The sequence below is a fragment of the Lathyrus oleraceus genome, chromosome 3 (genome assembly GCF_024323335.1).
Source record: "Lathyrus oleraceus cultivar Zhongwan6 chromosome 3, CAAS_Psat_ZW6_1.0, whole genome shotgun sequence".
NCBI lineage: Eukaryota > Viridiplantae > Streptophyta > Magnoliopsida > Fabales > Fabaceae > Lathyrus > Lathyrus oleraceus.
Window position 1 is genome coordinate 211,797,017 of NC_066581.1, and position 16,956 is coordinate 211,813,972.

The window sequence follows — 16,956 nt, forward strand, 5'->3', positions numbered from 1 at the left end:
AACCAGTATCAACAAGGACTCAAGATAAGAGAGAGTCAGTACATGTGACCGAAATGTGTAATGCTTTGGTGTGGGCGTTTTCTTTAGGAGGTATCTCGACTTCATTAAATCCCAAATACCTATTGGTAGTGATATTGGCGACCACGTTGTCAAATTGATCGACTGTGATATCTTGCATCACATGAGCGATCTTTAGAACTTTCAACAATGCCTTGTGTCATACCCCGATTTTGGTCCTGAATTTTTTTATGTTTTCACTTTTGTTTAGCACGTTTGGCCTAACCTTACTTTGGTTTTATATGAGGATTGGTTTTGATCCAAAGTCATGGTATTGTGATTGTGGATACATCTATGGTCTGGGTCATCTGAACAACCAAGTTTCTTGTGTTTCTAGCCACTTGCCAGTCATGTTATTGGTTCATGGATACTATGTCAAAACCCTAACCTTATGGTCTCATTTCATGGCCTTGTTCATGTACATCAAAAGTCATCCAAGTCATAAAAAAAAAAAACAATTTGGAAACCAACTTCAAACCATTTTGTTAATCCATTTCAATTTATTTCATGTCATTGTAAACCATTACATGTGAGTCCATACAAGAAAATACAAAATTTGGCATTTTTGACCAACTGTTGACTTTGGTCAACAGTTGACTTTTTGGTCAACTTTGACCAAAGTCAACCCAAATTCATTAAACCCTAAATTCACCCATAATTGTCCATTGAATTCCATTTACAAGAAAAATACAAAAAAATGAACTTTGACCAATTGTTGACTTTGGTCAACTTTGACCAAAGTCAACGCAACCTCTTTGCATCCTAAAATCCTAAGTCTTCCATCATGACCCTAATCCTCATTCCATGCTTCATGTCCACGTTGGCCTTGATCTTACCTTGTGGATTTGGTTTCTTCACTTTAATGCCAACTTGGTCACGCCTTAAACTTTGGAGTTTCTTGCCTCCTACTGCATTTGCCTTGCTGCACCAAATGCTGAGAATACCACTTCTAAAGCCAATGTTGCAAAGTCTAAAGACAGTGGTATATTTTCCGCAAATGCTGAGGATACCACATCAGAAGCCAATGCTGCAAACTCTAAAGACCGAACAAGCATACGCGTATATCAGCAAGCAATGGATGGAATTAGTAAGATATTACTCAACGCTGAAGAAAGCATTTCTCCTGAGAAGCCAGTCTCTTTACCTGGGGCAGCAAAGCAGCGTGAACTTGGTGGAACATTGCAAAATGAACCAGGCACAAATAGCAAGAAACTGATGTCAAGTTCCAAGACCAAGGAGATTGGCGGAAATGATATATTTGATACTCCTCGTGAAACTACGCCCCGTTCATTGGCTGCTGCAAAATCTAACACTGCGGGTACCCGAAGTAGTATACTTAGTGAAGAATCAGTTCAGAAGAACTCAAAGAAAATGCATGGTCAGAAGTTTGCAATACTGCTGCAATAGCCCATGTCACATCCTGCTTTGCCACAACACCATGCCATCATCATCATGCTAGCCGGCTACAACACAAATCCTGCAGCAAAACAAGGCTAGCAGTTATCAGGGCAATGTAATGCAAAGTACTGTTCTAGATAGTGTCATGGTTCAGGAACACAACCAACCAAACATCAGAGTTTTAATGCAATGCTGTTAGAATCATGCTAAGAAAACATGCAGCAGGCATCCAAAATAGTCATCAAGCCAAGGCACAACAACAGCAGGGCATAACAGCTACAAAGAAGTTCAAGAGTGGAAAGCACTTAGCATGGTTCAGTCATAACAGTTCCATAATCCAAACAGCTCCATTTGTGACCTGAGATCAATGTGAACCTGCAAGGCCATAGCAACTTCACACATCGAAGTATCCATCCATATAGACCATGATGCTACTGTCCTTACGAGGGTGCATACTAGCTGAACCAGGCTAGTTATCCTGCTGCAAAACCAAGACAGAAACAGTCAGCCATGCAATGCACTCAAGGCAATCACAACATAAATCACAGCTTATGGGATACATAAATCAGTATGAATGGGCATGGAACTAGCTGATAACAATTTGATTTTACATATGGGAATTGAAACCAAGCCATGCAACCAAGGTTCTTAGTGAAAGCAGGCAAGCTGTTCAGTCCAAAACAGCATGAAATAACTTGGCAAATGCAATCCATCATCACCAAACAACATGACCACCAGATCTGCAATAAAAGAATAGAGACAAGTGATTTGCAAGGCATTGGAAACCTAAACCTGTTGACTAGCTGGAAGCAACAATTAACCAAACCTCTCAACCAAGTCATAACCAACAAGAAACACCATCAATGCACAAGACATGAAGTGTTGTTGACATACCATGAAACTAAAGCCTTAAGTTTGTTGTCAATGTCCAAGTCATAATCTGTTGTGAGCATAAGCAAGCAGGACCTAATGCGAAATTGCAGCCAACATTGCCTAGCTGAAAGGTCATCCTACAATACAAAGACAGTCCAACAATTATCCAAAAGCTCACCACAAGACAAACAAGGTCCTACAACATGAAGCATGCCAACTCAAGCACATGGTTTTTTCCTTGCATTTCAATAAGAAATCAAACCATGCTTAGCCACTCACCTGCTGAACTGAAAAATGATCCAACATGACATTGCAAGACCAAGTGAGCAGCAACATTACACCTTCATCACAATGTGCATACCTCAAAGCCAAACAGTTTCCAAGCTTGCATCATAGGCTACCAGGGCTAGACCTTAGCTTGAACATGATAGGCCAAGTTCATGTTGCAGCAAGAGAAACAAGTGAGGGCAAGGAATTGAGTGCAAATAGTGGCATTAAAACTTATAAGGCATTGAACCAGAACATGAGACAAAGGACTCACCTACCAAACTATGAACCAAGACAATCTTACAATAGCTGTCGTAGCAAGGCCAAAGAAAATGCCTACATCAGGTCATGCAATAACTATTCCTAAGGGCGTTCCACAACATCTAGCAGTAAGGCAAACTAAGATACCAGACCTGTGATACATCCTGCTATTCCAATGCAATAGAAGTCAATGAACATTACCCTCTGTAATAAGATGTTAAACCATGAACAAGGATGCATCAAACCAAGCTGAAGAACCAAAATTGAAATTCATCAGACACCATTTTCACTGCAGTAAAAAGGTAAAGTAATCAGCCAAAGCAGTAAAATTTCAGAAATATCCCAATTTGGCATAGAGACAAAAACAAAGAAGAAGGCACATGTTCAGATTACCATTTTCGAACCTAGCATCAAAGAGGTCAATCCAATTTCTGAGCATCCAAAGTGCTTTGCAGAGTTACCTTTCTGGAACATCAAAGACCCTTTTGAAACCCTAATTCACAGAATATAGAGAGGAAGAGAAAATCAGTAGAGGAGACGACAGAAAATACTTGGAGGCGAAAATCTGAAACAAAGAAAACCTAAAACCCCAAAATCGTACCTGGAGGCCAGCTTCGCATCCTTCACCACCACCGCAGTGACACTTTGTAAGGACCTCTCTTTCTTTCTCTTTATCCTTCTCATATGCTTGTTGTTTGAAAATATTTGTGAGAGTTGAGAGAGAATGTTTCTTTGAGATTGTGAGCTGAGAGAGCGTTTGAGTGAGATTGAGGGTTAGGAGCGCGCTTGAGAGAGAAGTGTAAGGTTGGGAAAGAAGAAAGATCATGAGGGCGATACCGGAGGAAGACGAGCTTCTGTCATCTTCTTCTTCGTCTCCATTTCCTTTTTTTCTTTTCTTTTCTTTTCTTTTTTAATTAATTCAATTTCTTTTTGTTAAACAGAGATAAATAAATAAAAAAACCACAAAAATTTGTAATATGTTTAGCATTTCTTTTTTCTTTTCTTTTATTACGTAGTGTATATTAATGTTGTTTAGTTTAGTTAGGCTGTCCAGTAACATTAGCCTATCCCCTCTTTTAATTGATTTGTTTTCTAAACTATCTCTAGCTAGTTATGTTTATATTCCCAAGTGTTTGCTAAAATGATAACTAATCATGAATGGCCTAGTGGAGAGAGGGTAGTTTCATAATATTAAGTGGAGAGGGTTCAATACTCATGTGTAGTACTTTTTGTTTATTATTTTATTTTATCTTCTTTTAGCATTTTTTATTTTAGTTATTTTATTAACATTTTCTTTTTTATGTTTATTATACTCATAATTTCATTTGTTAATAATGCATAGTTGTTGTATTTTAATTTAGTTCAAAACCATTTTAAAACTATAAAAATCATATTTTTTCTCGATTTAATATCGAGCCTATTTTTTCACACCCTTGTAAGTCGATTGCTTTTTAAGCATCGCCATCGACCTCACATAGCTTACTCTTGGGCTTTCTTACAATGAGCCGGTTCCTTTGCACTTACACTCATACATTGCATTATTTATTGTTTGGACCCGATTTAATTATTCCAATACTTTGAATCCCCATTCATAACAAATGTATCCCTCTCCCATGAAATGTATAATATTCTTTCATTCTTTATTCATCTGTTAATACAAGAAATAAAACGAACATCCGATAACCATTTCAAAACAAGACCAAAACCTCGATCCAACGTCGAGTAATCATTTTTCAAAACCTAACAGAACCAACACGTATTCATCCACCCTTTTGTAAGTCGATTGCTTTATGCATCGCCATCAATCTTGTAAGTCGATTGCTTTATGCATCACCATCAACCTTGTAAGTCGATTGCTTCATGCATCGCCATCTACCTTTATCCCTAACACTTCTCCTTGCTCCAATCGTCAACTCTTTTGTATGATAACGTAGGTAAGATTCCCATATCCTTTTGTATGATAACATAAGTAAGATTCCCATATTCTTTTGTATGATAACATAGGTAGAATTCCCATATTCTTTGCATGCCAACATTAGGTAGATGTTCCCATTTGTAAATCCTAACACCTAAGTACATATTGCATGACAACTCTAGGGCAGAGCTTCCCCACTTCTAGACCTCTCCGAGCGTCTCCGATCTTGTGGCATGTAGTCTGTTCTATTGCAAAGAGGTAACTGCCTAAGACTCGATTCAGCGAGCTGCGACACCTACTGCTAGGACGTGAACACATCGCCCACTCTCCTTTGACACGACTGGTGTCCTCCTTTGTAAGTCCATATTCAGATGGCAATCCCTATAACGGGGAACTATGTTACCCTGATCCTCATACCAGATGAGGTACGTAGGCAGGAGGTCGTACGAGATCTCTCCGGGCACCCTTTTCCTTTTCTTTGTGTGTGTTTGCTTGACAGCTAGCAGGCTCGAGTACCAGACTCCCTGTTAGCTTGTTTGTTCAACTTTGTTGTTGCTTCTGACGATTCAGCGTCCGGTTAAACCCTTTGTGTGTGTAGGAGTCTGACATAAGTCCAGCGATTGGCAGTTGGTTTCCTGTGTGTGTTTGTTGGTTCGGAGTCCGATGTAAGTCCAGCGATTGGCATTCGGTTTCCATGTTTGCCTGTTTGTGTGGAGTCTGACATAAGTCCAGCGATTGGCAGTCGGTTTCCTGCGTGTGTTTTGTTTGGCGTCCCTAGGTAGCCGAACTACGACAACTCTGATTCTCATGTTCAGATGAGATATGTAGGCACAAGATGTGATGTCTTGCCGAGTTTGACTAACAACTAACAACTAATCCTTGTTTGCTTTCGCCCTCGTTGCGATCCTTTCTCTCGCCCTCGTTGCGATCAAGACTTTCCTTTTCTCTTGCCCTAGTTGCAATCGAGACCTTTGTTCCCGTAGTTAGGCTGAACTACGTTTTGCTCTGATTCTCATTCCCGATGAGATACGTAGGCATAAGACGCGATGTCTTAGCGAGCACACATCTCTTTAACCCTTAGGTAGTCGAGCTATGAAGACTCTGATTCTCATATTCAGATGAGATACGTATGCAGGGGATGCGACATCCGTGCGAGTCATTTTATTTGACCCTTTCTTTTAGTAAATAGTACATTAGATAAACACACACCCTTTAGACAAGAAACAACAAGAGTGGATCCCGTAGAGTACTACGGATGCGTAGGGGTGCTAATACCTTCCCTTCGCATAATCGACTCCCGAACCCAAGATTTGGTTGCGAGACCTTGTCTTTTCCTTTCTGTAAGACCCCAATTTTGTCCCTAAGATCCCTCATGGCATCATATCATATCATATCATTGCTTCAAGGATCTTTGTGCCCTAGCTTCCCTCCTTGTGGGTGGGTACCTTGTTTGTGTGGTTCTTGATCACCAAGCATGTTTTTGCATTTGTGTATCATTGCTTTTCATCTGTTTATTAACCAAAAGTACAAAAATATTGTCATCTAACCATGTTACTTGCAGATGAAGCAAATTAGGTCAAATCAGTCAAAGTCAGTCATTGAGATAGTTGGTGGCCATTCTTGCAGAATTTGGGCACCATGGTCATTCATCAAGAGCTCATATGAGTTGTGACATCATTTTGGATCAAGATATCAAGTGGTAGGGGCTTGGAATTCATCAGAACATGGTTCAGTCAAGCAAAACCCTAGCAAAGTCAACTGAAGTCAACCTTGGTCAACTGTGCATTTAATCAGTGATTTGATGGTGGGAATTGGTCTGAGAGGTCTCATTCATGTCCATATAAGCTTCATATAACATGTCAAACATCCACGGTGAAGAAAATAAAGTCAGACAAGAAATTTCCCAAAATAGAAAGTTGACATGTAATTGGATTTTGCCAAAAATGGAAACTTCTTCTCCTCAACATTACTTCATCATACAAGCTTCAAATGAATTTTTGCCAAACATGAAAGTTGAATATCTTGTTCTCCCATTTCCAAAAAGTCCAAGAACACTCAATTCTCATGTGTGGTTGGCAAGTTATGATCAAATCATTCTCAAAAATTTTTGAACTTCAAAAGGCCATAACTTCCAAACCATTTGGCCAAATTGAGTGAGGTTTTTTGCTATAAGTCATATTTGATGTGCTCTATCCAAATATTTCATCACAATTCATAAAAAATTCACCAATCAAAATGGCCTTTTTCCAAGTACATGAATTAAAATTGAGTGAGGTAAAAAAATGAGTTTTCAAATTAAGCCTTTCCAACATATTTCACCAATTGAAAATGCTCAGAAATGATATTTTGGACATGCTTAAGGCCCAAATTCGCACTGTAGAACCATGCCATTGCCACTTAAGTGAAATTCCACCAATTAGCAAAAACACTCCAATTAGCAAATTGTGATTACACTTCCATTAACCAACTTAAACCAACACTAAACAAGGTATATATGGAACATTTTCTGCTGAGAAGCCCTAGCCACACAATACACAAACAGATCAAAAGCCATTTTTCTCTCAAATCCTCATTTTTGCTTACTTGAACGTTTCTTGGTAAAACCTCAAAGAACTCGAACTTGTGTTGGTTGCTTCATCATTCACCATCATTTTTGAGCTCATTGCAAGCATCAAACCACCATTATAAGCAAGAAACACATCACTGTTCCATTGAAGCTTCCTTCCATGGCAGATTTCGATTGGAGCATTTTCAAAGGTTGCTGAGCTGAAACCCTTCATTCATTCATCAATACAAACAACATAGTGCATCTGTTTCTACACATCATAGCCAAACAACATCTGAATCATCACTGTGCTCCAAATTTGGTTGCTTGGCTCACATGCTTTGAGCTTTGTGCATTGCACATTTAACTGATTGTGTTGACTGTTGATCTCTATCTCATTTTGATTTAACTTTGAATTGTATACTGATGTTGTCTGACTGGTTTCAGGTACCTTTAGTTGCTTATAGTTCTTTAAGAACTTGCTTTGCTTTGCTTAATAGCAATTTGCATTGAGGTATAACTTCTTATCTTCATGTAGTCTGGAAGACCTGGCCTGTTACTTGGCCAGGCAACTGTCTGAAGTCCTCCTTAAGAGGCGATGCTTGTGTGTGTTTACATTTGTCCCAAGCAGGAAAAGTCCTTTGAATAAGGCAATTGGTAGAACCCAAGAGATATGCAACCTATCTCCTACTATTCTGTGTGTCACTCACCTTGCTCACACCACATGTGTTGATGCATAGTGAGTAAAAACCCAAGATCTATAGAGTCTAATCTGTGGAGAGAGTTCCTACTTTCTGAACTCCCACACCTTCTATCATTCAAATGCTCTCCCTGGCCAGGGATAAGAGCAATGAGGCACACCCCTCATATCTTTTCATCTGCTTCACCTTAGCCCCTCAATGGCAAGGTTAAGAGCACCATTAACCCTATTCCAGTTGGCTTCAATGCCTAACCCTTTGTGTGAGCCTGATTGTTTCGTTATAGTGTGTACTGAATGACTTTAATTGATTGATTGCTTACCTCATATACACATGTCTGCTTGCATGCTTTGTGCATTTATCATCATCAATTACTCATTAGTGCATGATCATTTCATTTGTCTCTGTGACATATCTTTGTTGTTTGCCCATTGAGGACGATTGTAAGCCCATCCATTGGCCATTGTTCCTATGATATGGAAGTGAGTATAAGACCATCTCATTGGCCACTCATCTTCTCTTTGCTTGATGCATTTGCATTTGTTGTATGTGAGGATGCAATTGTAAGTCCCTGCAAGTTGGCCTTTGCTTTCCTATGATCATATGTTGGATATTGGTATAAGCCCAGACAGATTGGCATCCGGTATCCAAGTTTCGTTTTGTTTTAGGAGATTGGAATAAGTCCATCTATTGGCTTCCGACATCCTTGTTTCTTTGTTTAGGAGATCGGTGTAAATCCATCTATTGGTATCCGGTATCCGATTTCGTTTGTGAGATTGGAGTAAGGCCATTGAGTGGCATCCGATATCATTTGTTTGCTTATTTTGCTATTGCTCATTGTCTATTCCAAAGGACACACTTGAATCATCTTCTATATGATTTCAAGAGGTGAACCTCCTAGGAAGTTTTACATTCCATCCTCATCCATTCATCCCTCTTCGTCCTAAACCTTTTCACACCTTACTTTCAAAACTTGAGATAAATATTGTGCAAACATCTTCATGTTTTCAAATCAAAAACCTGGACCCAAGTCCTTGACTTTTTCAAACTCCATTTCATAATACTTCTTTTGAATCAATCATAATCCTACTTTGACCCTACTTTCATGAATACTCATAATCAATTAACTTCACCCATTCAATTGTTTTGGCTTTGTCCATTCCTGGTAAGTTTTCATGCATTAGCCATAGGTTTCAATTATCATTGTGGTTGATGTAAACCTCACCCTATCCTTAGTGAGTCGACTATAAGACTTCCGTTCTGAAAACAGGGTTAACCCCTCTAGTACGTCGAAGCTATCCTCGCATGGTGGATGTTGGTCTTGGTCGAGTTTTCTCCCATTGATAATGAAGAGCCTCAGTGCTATTGTTTAAAATTGAACTCACTAACATTTGGAAATCTTTTAGCCGAACTACGGCATTTTGATCCTTACCTTTGATGGAAGGTACGTAGGCAACGGGTTCATCTGTTCGAACACAAAAATAATTAACTTGTATATTCTTTTCTCATCATCCCAATCATGTTTGCACAATACTTATGTCATAACAAATAACAATTTTATACAACAAGTGTGAAAAGGGCTCCCTAGGAGTACCTAGGACTTAGTGGGTGCCTAACACCTTCCCATTGCGTAATTTACCCCTTACCCAGACTCTCTGATCTTTTTATTAGTTTTCTACGTGTAAAACTTCTTAGGCTTTTGTTCGCTTTTTAGCCAGTCCTTTGGATAAATAAAAGTGCGGTGGCGACTCGAATTCATTGTATGCTTTGCTTATGGTTTAATCAATAAATCATATAGCGACGAATACACCGCTACAGAAAAGTAGCGACTCTGCTGGGGAACACATCGATCCTTGGTGGTATTGCCTACTTTTCACCCTTGTTGTGCTATATTGTTATTTGTTATTTGACATATTTTTGTACGATTTGGGATAACTGTATTGATTGTAATGTTTGAATTGCTTGATATACAATTGCTGTTTGCTTTGGTGATCTGTGAGATGAGTTCTATACCCGAACTCGAGTGCACTCTAGGATAGGAGAATGGCATAGTCTTGTTAACTGGTGTGGAGTATTCCTTAGCCAATTGACTTGCGAGTCCATTCACTTGGTGGAGGTCATGTTGATTTAATAATGTCACACAAGTTATTTGTGGTTAGGCATTATTCTTTCAATCATGTGCCGCAGAAGCCAAGGACCATAGTTTACCAAGCCCATCTTGGCCTATTTTTTAGGAACGTAGTGCGGAGGTCGTTCAGATGTAAGTTCTGATGCGATTGTTACGCGATACTACACTCATAAGAGTTTCTCTTGAGAATATTTTTGGAATACGAGTATTCGTTCCTCCGATAATATTCGAAAGATGGAACGATGATTATGGGAACCTCTGGTAGAACATGTCTGGCAGGTTTAAACCCTAGTACACTCCCTTTGGGTGGTTCTTAACCGAGACTCCATGCTCGTGACTCTCAACAAACCCGTGATTCGTGGTTGAGTCGTTCAGACAACCTTAATATCAATGGAACCTGGGTGTTGATCAGGTATAAAACCAAAATCCCCCAAAAAGGATGGTTGATATTAAGGATGTTCGAGCCGGTTCATGTACCGTTAATATCAATGGAACTTGGGTGTCGATAAGGTGAAAACCTAAATCCACCAAAATGGATGATTGATATTAGGGATACAATGGGCCTTCCCATGACCTTTGTTGGTGTGACTTGCTTGATCCTTGAGTGTGATTGTTGCATTCATACATTCATGCATTCATCTGCATCCATATCATCAGATAAAAAGAAAATTTTCAAGGAACTCAAAGGAGTTTATTTGCAAAAATTTTCAAACATGGAAAAACCGGGAAAAAATTTTCACCTAATATATCTGATGAGATATTCTCATATATGATCAAAATGTTAATATTTCAAAGTTTGCAAATAAAACCTTCGAGTTTCTGTGAAATAAAAAACAAGCATATGCACAAGCACTTCATGCATCATTTGCATAAGCGGGTGTTTTGTTCCGGTCTCCCGTCCTGTGGTCTGACCCTGCGATCTTCATTTATTTTGAAGACGCACTTCGCCGGTACTATACCAGAGCCGATTCTGCCAGATTGATGGATCACCCTGAGCAAGAGAATTGTGAACTCGAGGAGGATTTTGCCAGACTTAGTACTGTTGATGGATTTATTCCTGGTTAACCAATCCCGGGTTGGCATTGGCTACTGTTCTGGGGCACTTAAGGAGCAAGGTTTGTTCGCAAGTGGAGGATTCATCCATGACGATCAACCTGAAGAAGAGGCTGCTGCTATCTTAGAAGAAGATGCAGAAGATCTGAACAATTTCACCATTCCTGGTGGTGTCTGCCACAATTGGGTCTCTGTAGATGTTCCTACAGTCATCCATAGATCAGAGTAATTGTTCACTTTGTTTAAAACCCTTCTCCCATGCCAAAAGGAGAAGTGATGACATTGTTGGCAGCATTTTAATGCAATGATGTTTTCATTCAATTAATGCATTGTCAAACATTTGTTTTTCCATTTGTTTTCACTTTTCGCTTTTTTGCATGAAATCGGTGATCACAAAAAACCCTGAAAAACAATAAAACAACATTTTTCATCTGCATAAATGATTTGCTTGTTTAAATTCAAAAGCTTTTCGTTATCCAGAATCATTATGCAGGGATTTCTAAACCCATTGAACATAATGATCCAACGCCATCTCCCAATCTTGAATTCCCTGTATTTGAGGCAGAGGAAGATGATGTTGAAGGGGATTCCTGATGAGATTACCCGCCTTCTTGAGCACCAAAGGAGCTCATTCAGCTGTATCATGAGAATCAGCAAAACAGTCAAACTGGGGCATTACAAATGTAATGTAAGAAAAAAAAGAGAGAGGGTGAAAAAAATGAAAAAAATCAAAATCAGAAAAAAAATTTCAAAATTTTTTCAAAAGAAAAAGAAAAATTATACCCTCAAATCCCTAGTTGACTGATGCTGAATGGATGCAGAGTCGTTATGACCAATTGAATTTGATTGAAGAGAAGCGATTAACTGCCATGTGTCATGGTCAGTTATATCAGCAGAGAATGAAGAAAGCATTCGATAAGAAGGTCAAGCCTCGTGTGTTCCGAGAAGGTGACCTCGTGCTCAAGAAAGTTTTGTCTTTCGCGCCCGATTCTAGGGGCAAGTGGACTCCAAACTACGAGGGTCCCTATGTTGTTAAGAGAGCCTTTTCAGGCGGAGCTTTGATGCTTACAACAATGGATGGGGAGGATTTCACTCGTCCTGTGAATTCAGATGCAGTCAAGAAATACTTTGCCTAGAGAAAAAAAGTATATGCAAATGAAAAAAACAGAATAGCTCGCTAAGTTGAAAACCCGAAAGGGCGGCTTAGGCAAAAATGAGCGTCTCGGTGGAAAACCCGCAAGGGTAATTCAGGCAAAAATTAGAGACTTGAAAAAAAAAGAATATTTGCATCCCGCTAGATTGAGTACCTCACCCTGGGGCAATCTAGGCAAAAATTAGGGATTTGGCAAGTAACTGCATCCTGACAAGACTTTCTGTTCCACAACTGTCATTTCGTCAGAGGATTCTCGATTCGTCGTCAAACTGAAGCTTCGAATACATCGAGATTCAAATTGGTAGAGAAAGGATCATTATGTTCAATGTAGCCCTCTTCCAATATATATCACTGATTTCAAATTTGTACAGATCTATGGAGTCTTGCCATTTGCAGGCTACCATTCCATCAAATGAATTTGAGCTTTTTATCCAATTATTTGCACTCTTATTTGTTTCAATTCAACAAATGTTTTGCATGTTTTAAATTGATAAAATGTCATTGTTTTAAACAAATAAATTTTTCAAAAAATTTTGTTTTAAACGAAGTGAACATTCACAATATTGAAAGGATACTCAAGAATATCTCAGTGCTCTCCCGAGGGTGGCATGATTTTCAACAGGTAAGACATTTGTTCATATTCCTGGTTTGGTTGTATCTTCTTTCTTCAGATCTTTGTTGGGGTTGTTCCTCAAACAGAGTTGTTGTTGGGGTTGTTCCCCAGTATAGTCGCAAGCAGAGTGTTGTTGAAGACTTCGTTTTCTCCAGCAACAATCTTCCCTAGCATGGATATTCCCTTGTGAGTTTCAGCGGTTGATTGGTTTGTCATCCTGGCGCCCCGTCACTTTCTCCAGTGGGTCGACATCCCCAGACTTTATTTGTCTCATCAGCACATTCGCAAGCAGAGTTATTGTCACTCCCCCCAGTGCAGGTGCTAGCAGAGTTGTCTGTTTCCTCAGCACGGTTGTTTTCCTTCTAAAAGACTCGGTAAGTTGGCGGTTTGATACCCGGTACTTTACCTTTTCCCCGGCGAAGTCGTCTGTAGAGTTGTTGCTGTCTCTCTATCAGGGTGTTTGTTCTCCTCAGCAGAGCAGGATTTATTTTCTTATTCAGTGGTTGATTGGGTTGACATCCCAGTATTTCAACCATCTTTTCCTCAGCATAGTCTGCAGAACGTTTGTTGTGGCAGTTTCGCCTGTTGAATACTCCTTCAATCCCCAGTATGGTCGGATGATGGCTCTAGCATTCAGAGAACGGATTGATTTCCTGACTGCTTGTGATCCCCAGTAGAGTGGCTTATATTGCAGAATCTACTTGTTGTGATCAGTTTGCTTTGTGTATTCTCCCCAAGTAGAGTGGCTTGTTGCAGAATCTACTTGTGTGGTACATTCTCCCTCAGTGGGTTGTTCCCCAGCGGAGTTATGTGGAGTTGCTTCTACAGCAGTTCATGCTTGTGCAATGCACCTTTTGTTTCTCAGTTGACACTGGGATCCCCTGCAGATATCTTGGGTTTTCTTTTGTTCTCCAACAGATTCGTCTTGGTGGCTGTTTTGCCTGTTGTGACTTTCTGTGCCCTGATCGGTTTGTTTACTGATCCATCACTCTGAGTTTTGGTTTCCTGATATCTCTGATTCTCTGCTTCCTCAGCAGTACCCGCAGATCTTTGTTTCTCAGCATATAAATCTCCAGCAGATTGGCTTTCTAGTTGGTTTTCCCCTGGAAGTATAATACCGGGCGTTTGATTCCTGGACCTGTTTGTGTTAGATATGTCTGTTTTGTCAGCATTCATCAAACATAAATCACGCATATTCATGCATATTCATAAACATTCAGATATTCATGTTGCATTGTTTGTCATATATCTTTTGATTGTTTGTTGTCTCCTTGCTATGGTGGTGCAGATCCTTAATAGATCTTCCCAAAGCAGATGTCGGGTGTCTAAATCTCTCCATATAGAGTCAGCCCCATAAGCAGAAAGCGTCTGTTGTCTGTCCTTCTGCAGTTCCCCACTGAGATATATCCTCGTGGATAACGGTTTCTTCCGTTTCCTCCCAACACATATATTGGGACGGATTTTCCTATTTGAGTTACATCCTCATTAGGACATGTCTTGATTCAGTCTGTCTTTTCGGATTATTCCCGAACCGGCTATTTGTCAAAAGTCTTGTGCTTCCCAGTGGGTTGTTTCCCAGCGGAGTAGTTTTGGTTTTCTACCTAACAGTCGGTAGTTGTAAATCCTATTTTCCTGCTCTCCGGCAGTTTGTGGTTTGTTATAAGCCCTATTTTGGTTTCCCGTGCGGATTTGTGATTTGTTCTATCCCCACGCGGAGTTGTTGGTTTTCTACCCCGTATTCGGTAGATGTAAACCCTAATTTTGTGGTTATCCCCACCAGATTTTGGCCCTCTGCCTACAAACCAGCAGTCGTAAGTCCTATCTTTGCGGTTTTTCTACCTACGAACCGGTAGTCATAAACCCTTTGTTCTCCACTTGCAGAGTTAATTTTGTTGTTCATCCCAACCGATGACAATCCCCTCTTTGTGGTTATCTTCATTCAATACTTGATGTTGATCTTCCTTTAGCTTGGATAAGTCGCTCAGATAAGCACTTATATCCCTAGCAAGTCTTTTGTGGATAATTGCCGTATGCTAGCAATTTTATCCCCAGAGGGTCCTTTCACCTTTTGTCAGTAATTGTGTTCCCCGGATCATTGATTTTCATCAATGCATTCCCAGCAAGCCTTCTTTCATTTACCCTCTTGTTGGTAATGTCTGTTGCTCCCTTTGATTGTTCGTCATTATATACCTAGTTTGGTATCCCGATGCCTTTCTTTCCGGATTTTATCCTATAAACAACCTACAACCCGGTTAAGGATAATCTTCCATGCGAGGTTATTATTCACGTTTTGACGGCTATGAATAATATATCTCATGTACTCTTCAGTCGAAGCCTTTCGTGTTTCCCTGGTCGAGTAAGATTCGCTTTTTCCCTTTGCGGAATCGAATATTTCTTTGTTGTCGGATAATTGCCGGATGCTTGCAATTTATCCTTTGAGATTGTCTTTCGTTTACCCGTATGCTTGGTATCGATTGTCTCTCTTTTTGGTTAGTCACCTATTATATACTTCGGTATCTCTGGTGTCTCTTCCTTTCGAGTATATTATTCACGATTTGCCGGTAATGAACAATATGTCTCATGCACTCTTTGGTTGGAGTCCTTTGTTGATCTTCCCCAGTTGAGTAAGATTCGTATTCCTTGTGGAATCGAACGTCCGTCCTATAAACAAGTCTGCTGTTCTAGCTTTCTTCAGGATGATGAGTATTTTGGAACACAAACCAATTCACGTCTTCGGATTTTATCCTATAAACAACCTACAACCCGGTTCAGGATAATCTTCCATGTGAGTATTCTATCCACGTTCTGACGGCAATGGATATTATATCTCGTTCACTCTTGGGTCAACCTTTGATTGTTGTTTTCTCCGCAGAGTAAGTTTCGTATTCCTTGTGGAATCGAACGTCCGTCCTATAAACAAGTCTGCTGTCTTAGCTTTCTTCAGGATGATGAGTGTTTTAGAACACAAACCAATTCACGTTTTCGGATCTTATCCTATAAACAACCTACAACCCGGTTCAGGATAATTTTCCATGCGAGTACATTATCTACGTTTTGACGGCTATAGATAATATATCTCATGCACTCTTTTGTCGAACACTTTGTTTGTTTCCCCAACTGAGTAAGATTTGCATTCTTTATAGAATCAAATATCCATCCTATAAACAAGTTTGCTTTCGCTCTCTTCAGGATGATGAGTGTTTTGGAACACACACCAATTCACGTCTTTGGTCGGTCACCTGTTACATACCTACAACCCGGTATCCTTGGTGTTCCTTCCTTTCTGCTCCCTATTATGACCTCGGTCCCTTGCGGAGTCAGATTTTCCTGAGTTTATGTACCTTTTTCAGGTCTTTCTCAGATGCTTGGTTGATTGATATCTCTCACCCTTATACCGGTCTTAGATATTCATTCTTCCTGAGCTTGTTACCCGTATACCGATAACATCTCATTCTTTGGTGCTTCCTCAGTGGAATTTCCTTTTGCTTCTTCCCAGGAGTCAGCTTGTGTCTCTCCAATGGATGTTTTTCCTTTGGAATTTTCTTTTCCCCGGTGTGAGTCTTTCACTCTCCAGTGAGGTCTCCAGTCTGATTTCTGTTTTCCTAATCAGAGTCGTGTCTTCTTCACGCTGTGTCAGTTTTGTTTATCCCCAACAAGAGTCTTGTTAGAGTCTCTGTTCCTGGTGAGTGTATTACTCCGATGGATCGTCTTTTCTTCTGTGTGAACCATATTCCCCACAGAATTTGTGTCTTTGGCATGCATACATTTGCATCATGAGGTCTCTTAGGGACCAAAATTTGTCTCATTACTGTTATTTAAGCCCATCCTACCGCGTCGAGATGAAGATTTCTAAACTTCACTTCTCCGGCTAGAATGACCTTAAATAGGGGCATCTGTAAGACCCCAATTTTGTCCCTAAGATCCCTCATGGAATCATATCATATCATATCATTGCCTCAAGGATCTTTGTGCCCTAGCTTCCCTCCTAGTGGGTG

The 16,956-nt window shown here is 39.9% G+C and overlaps 1 protein-coding gene across 1 annotated transcript; it reads left to right on the forward strand.

Moving 5' to 3' along the window:
• The first annotated feature begins 1,131 nt into the window (after nt 1–1,131).
• Nucleotides 1,132–1,464, forward strand: LOC127130473 (uncharacterized). Its single transcript, XM_051059478.1, has one exon. The coding sequence runs from the start codon at nt 1,132–1,134 to the stop codon at nt 1,462–1,464; it is 333 nt and encodes a 110-aa protein (XP_050915435.1).
• Nucleotides 1,465–16,956: the final 15,492 nt, after the last annotated feature.

What these genes read in the sequence shown, in the direction of transcription:
- LOC127130473 (XM_051059478.1), top strand. Translation starts at nt 1,132, where the DNA reads ATGGATGGAATTAGTAAGATATTACTCAACGCTGAAGAAAGCATTTCT.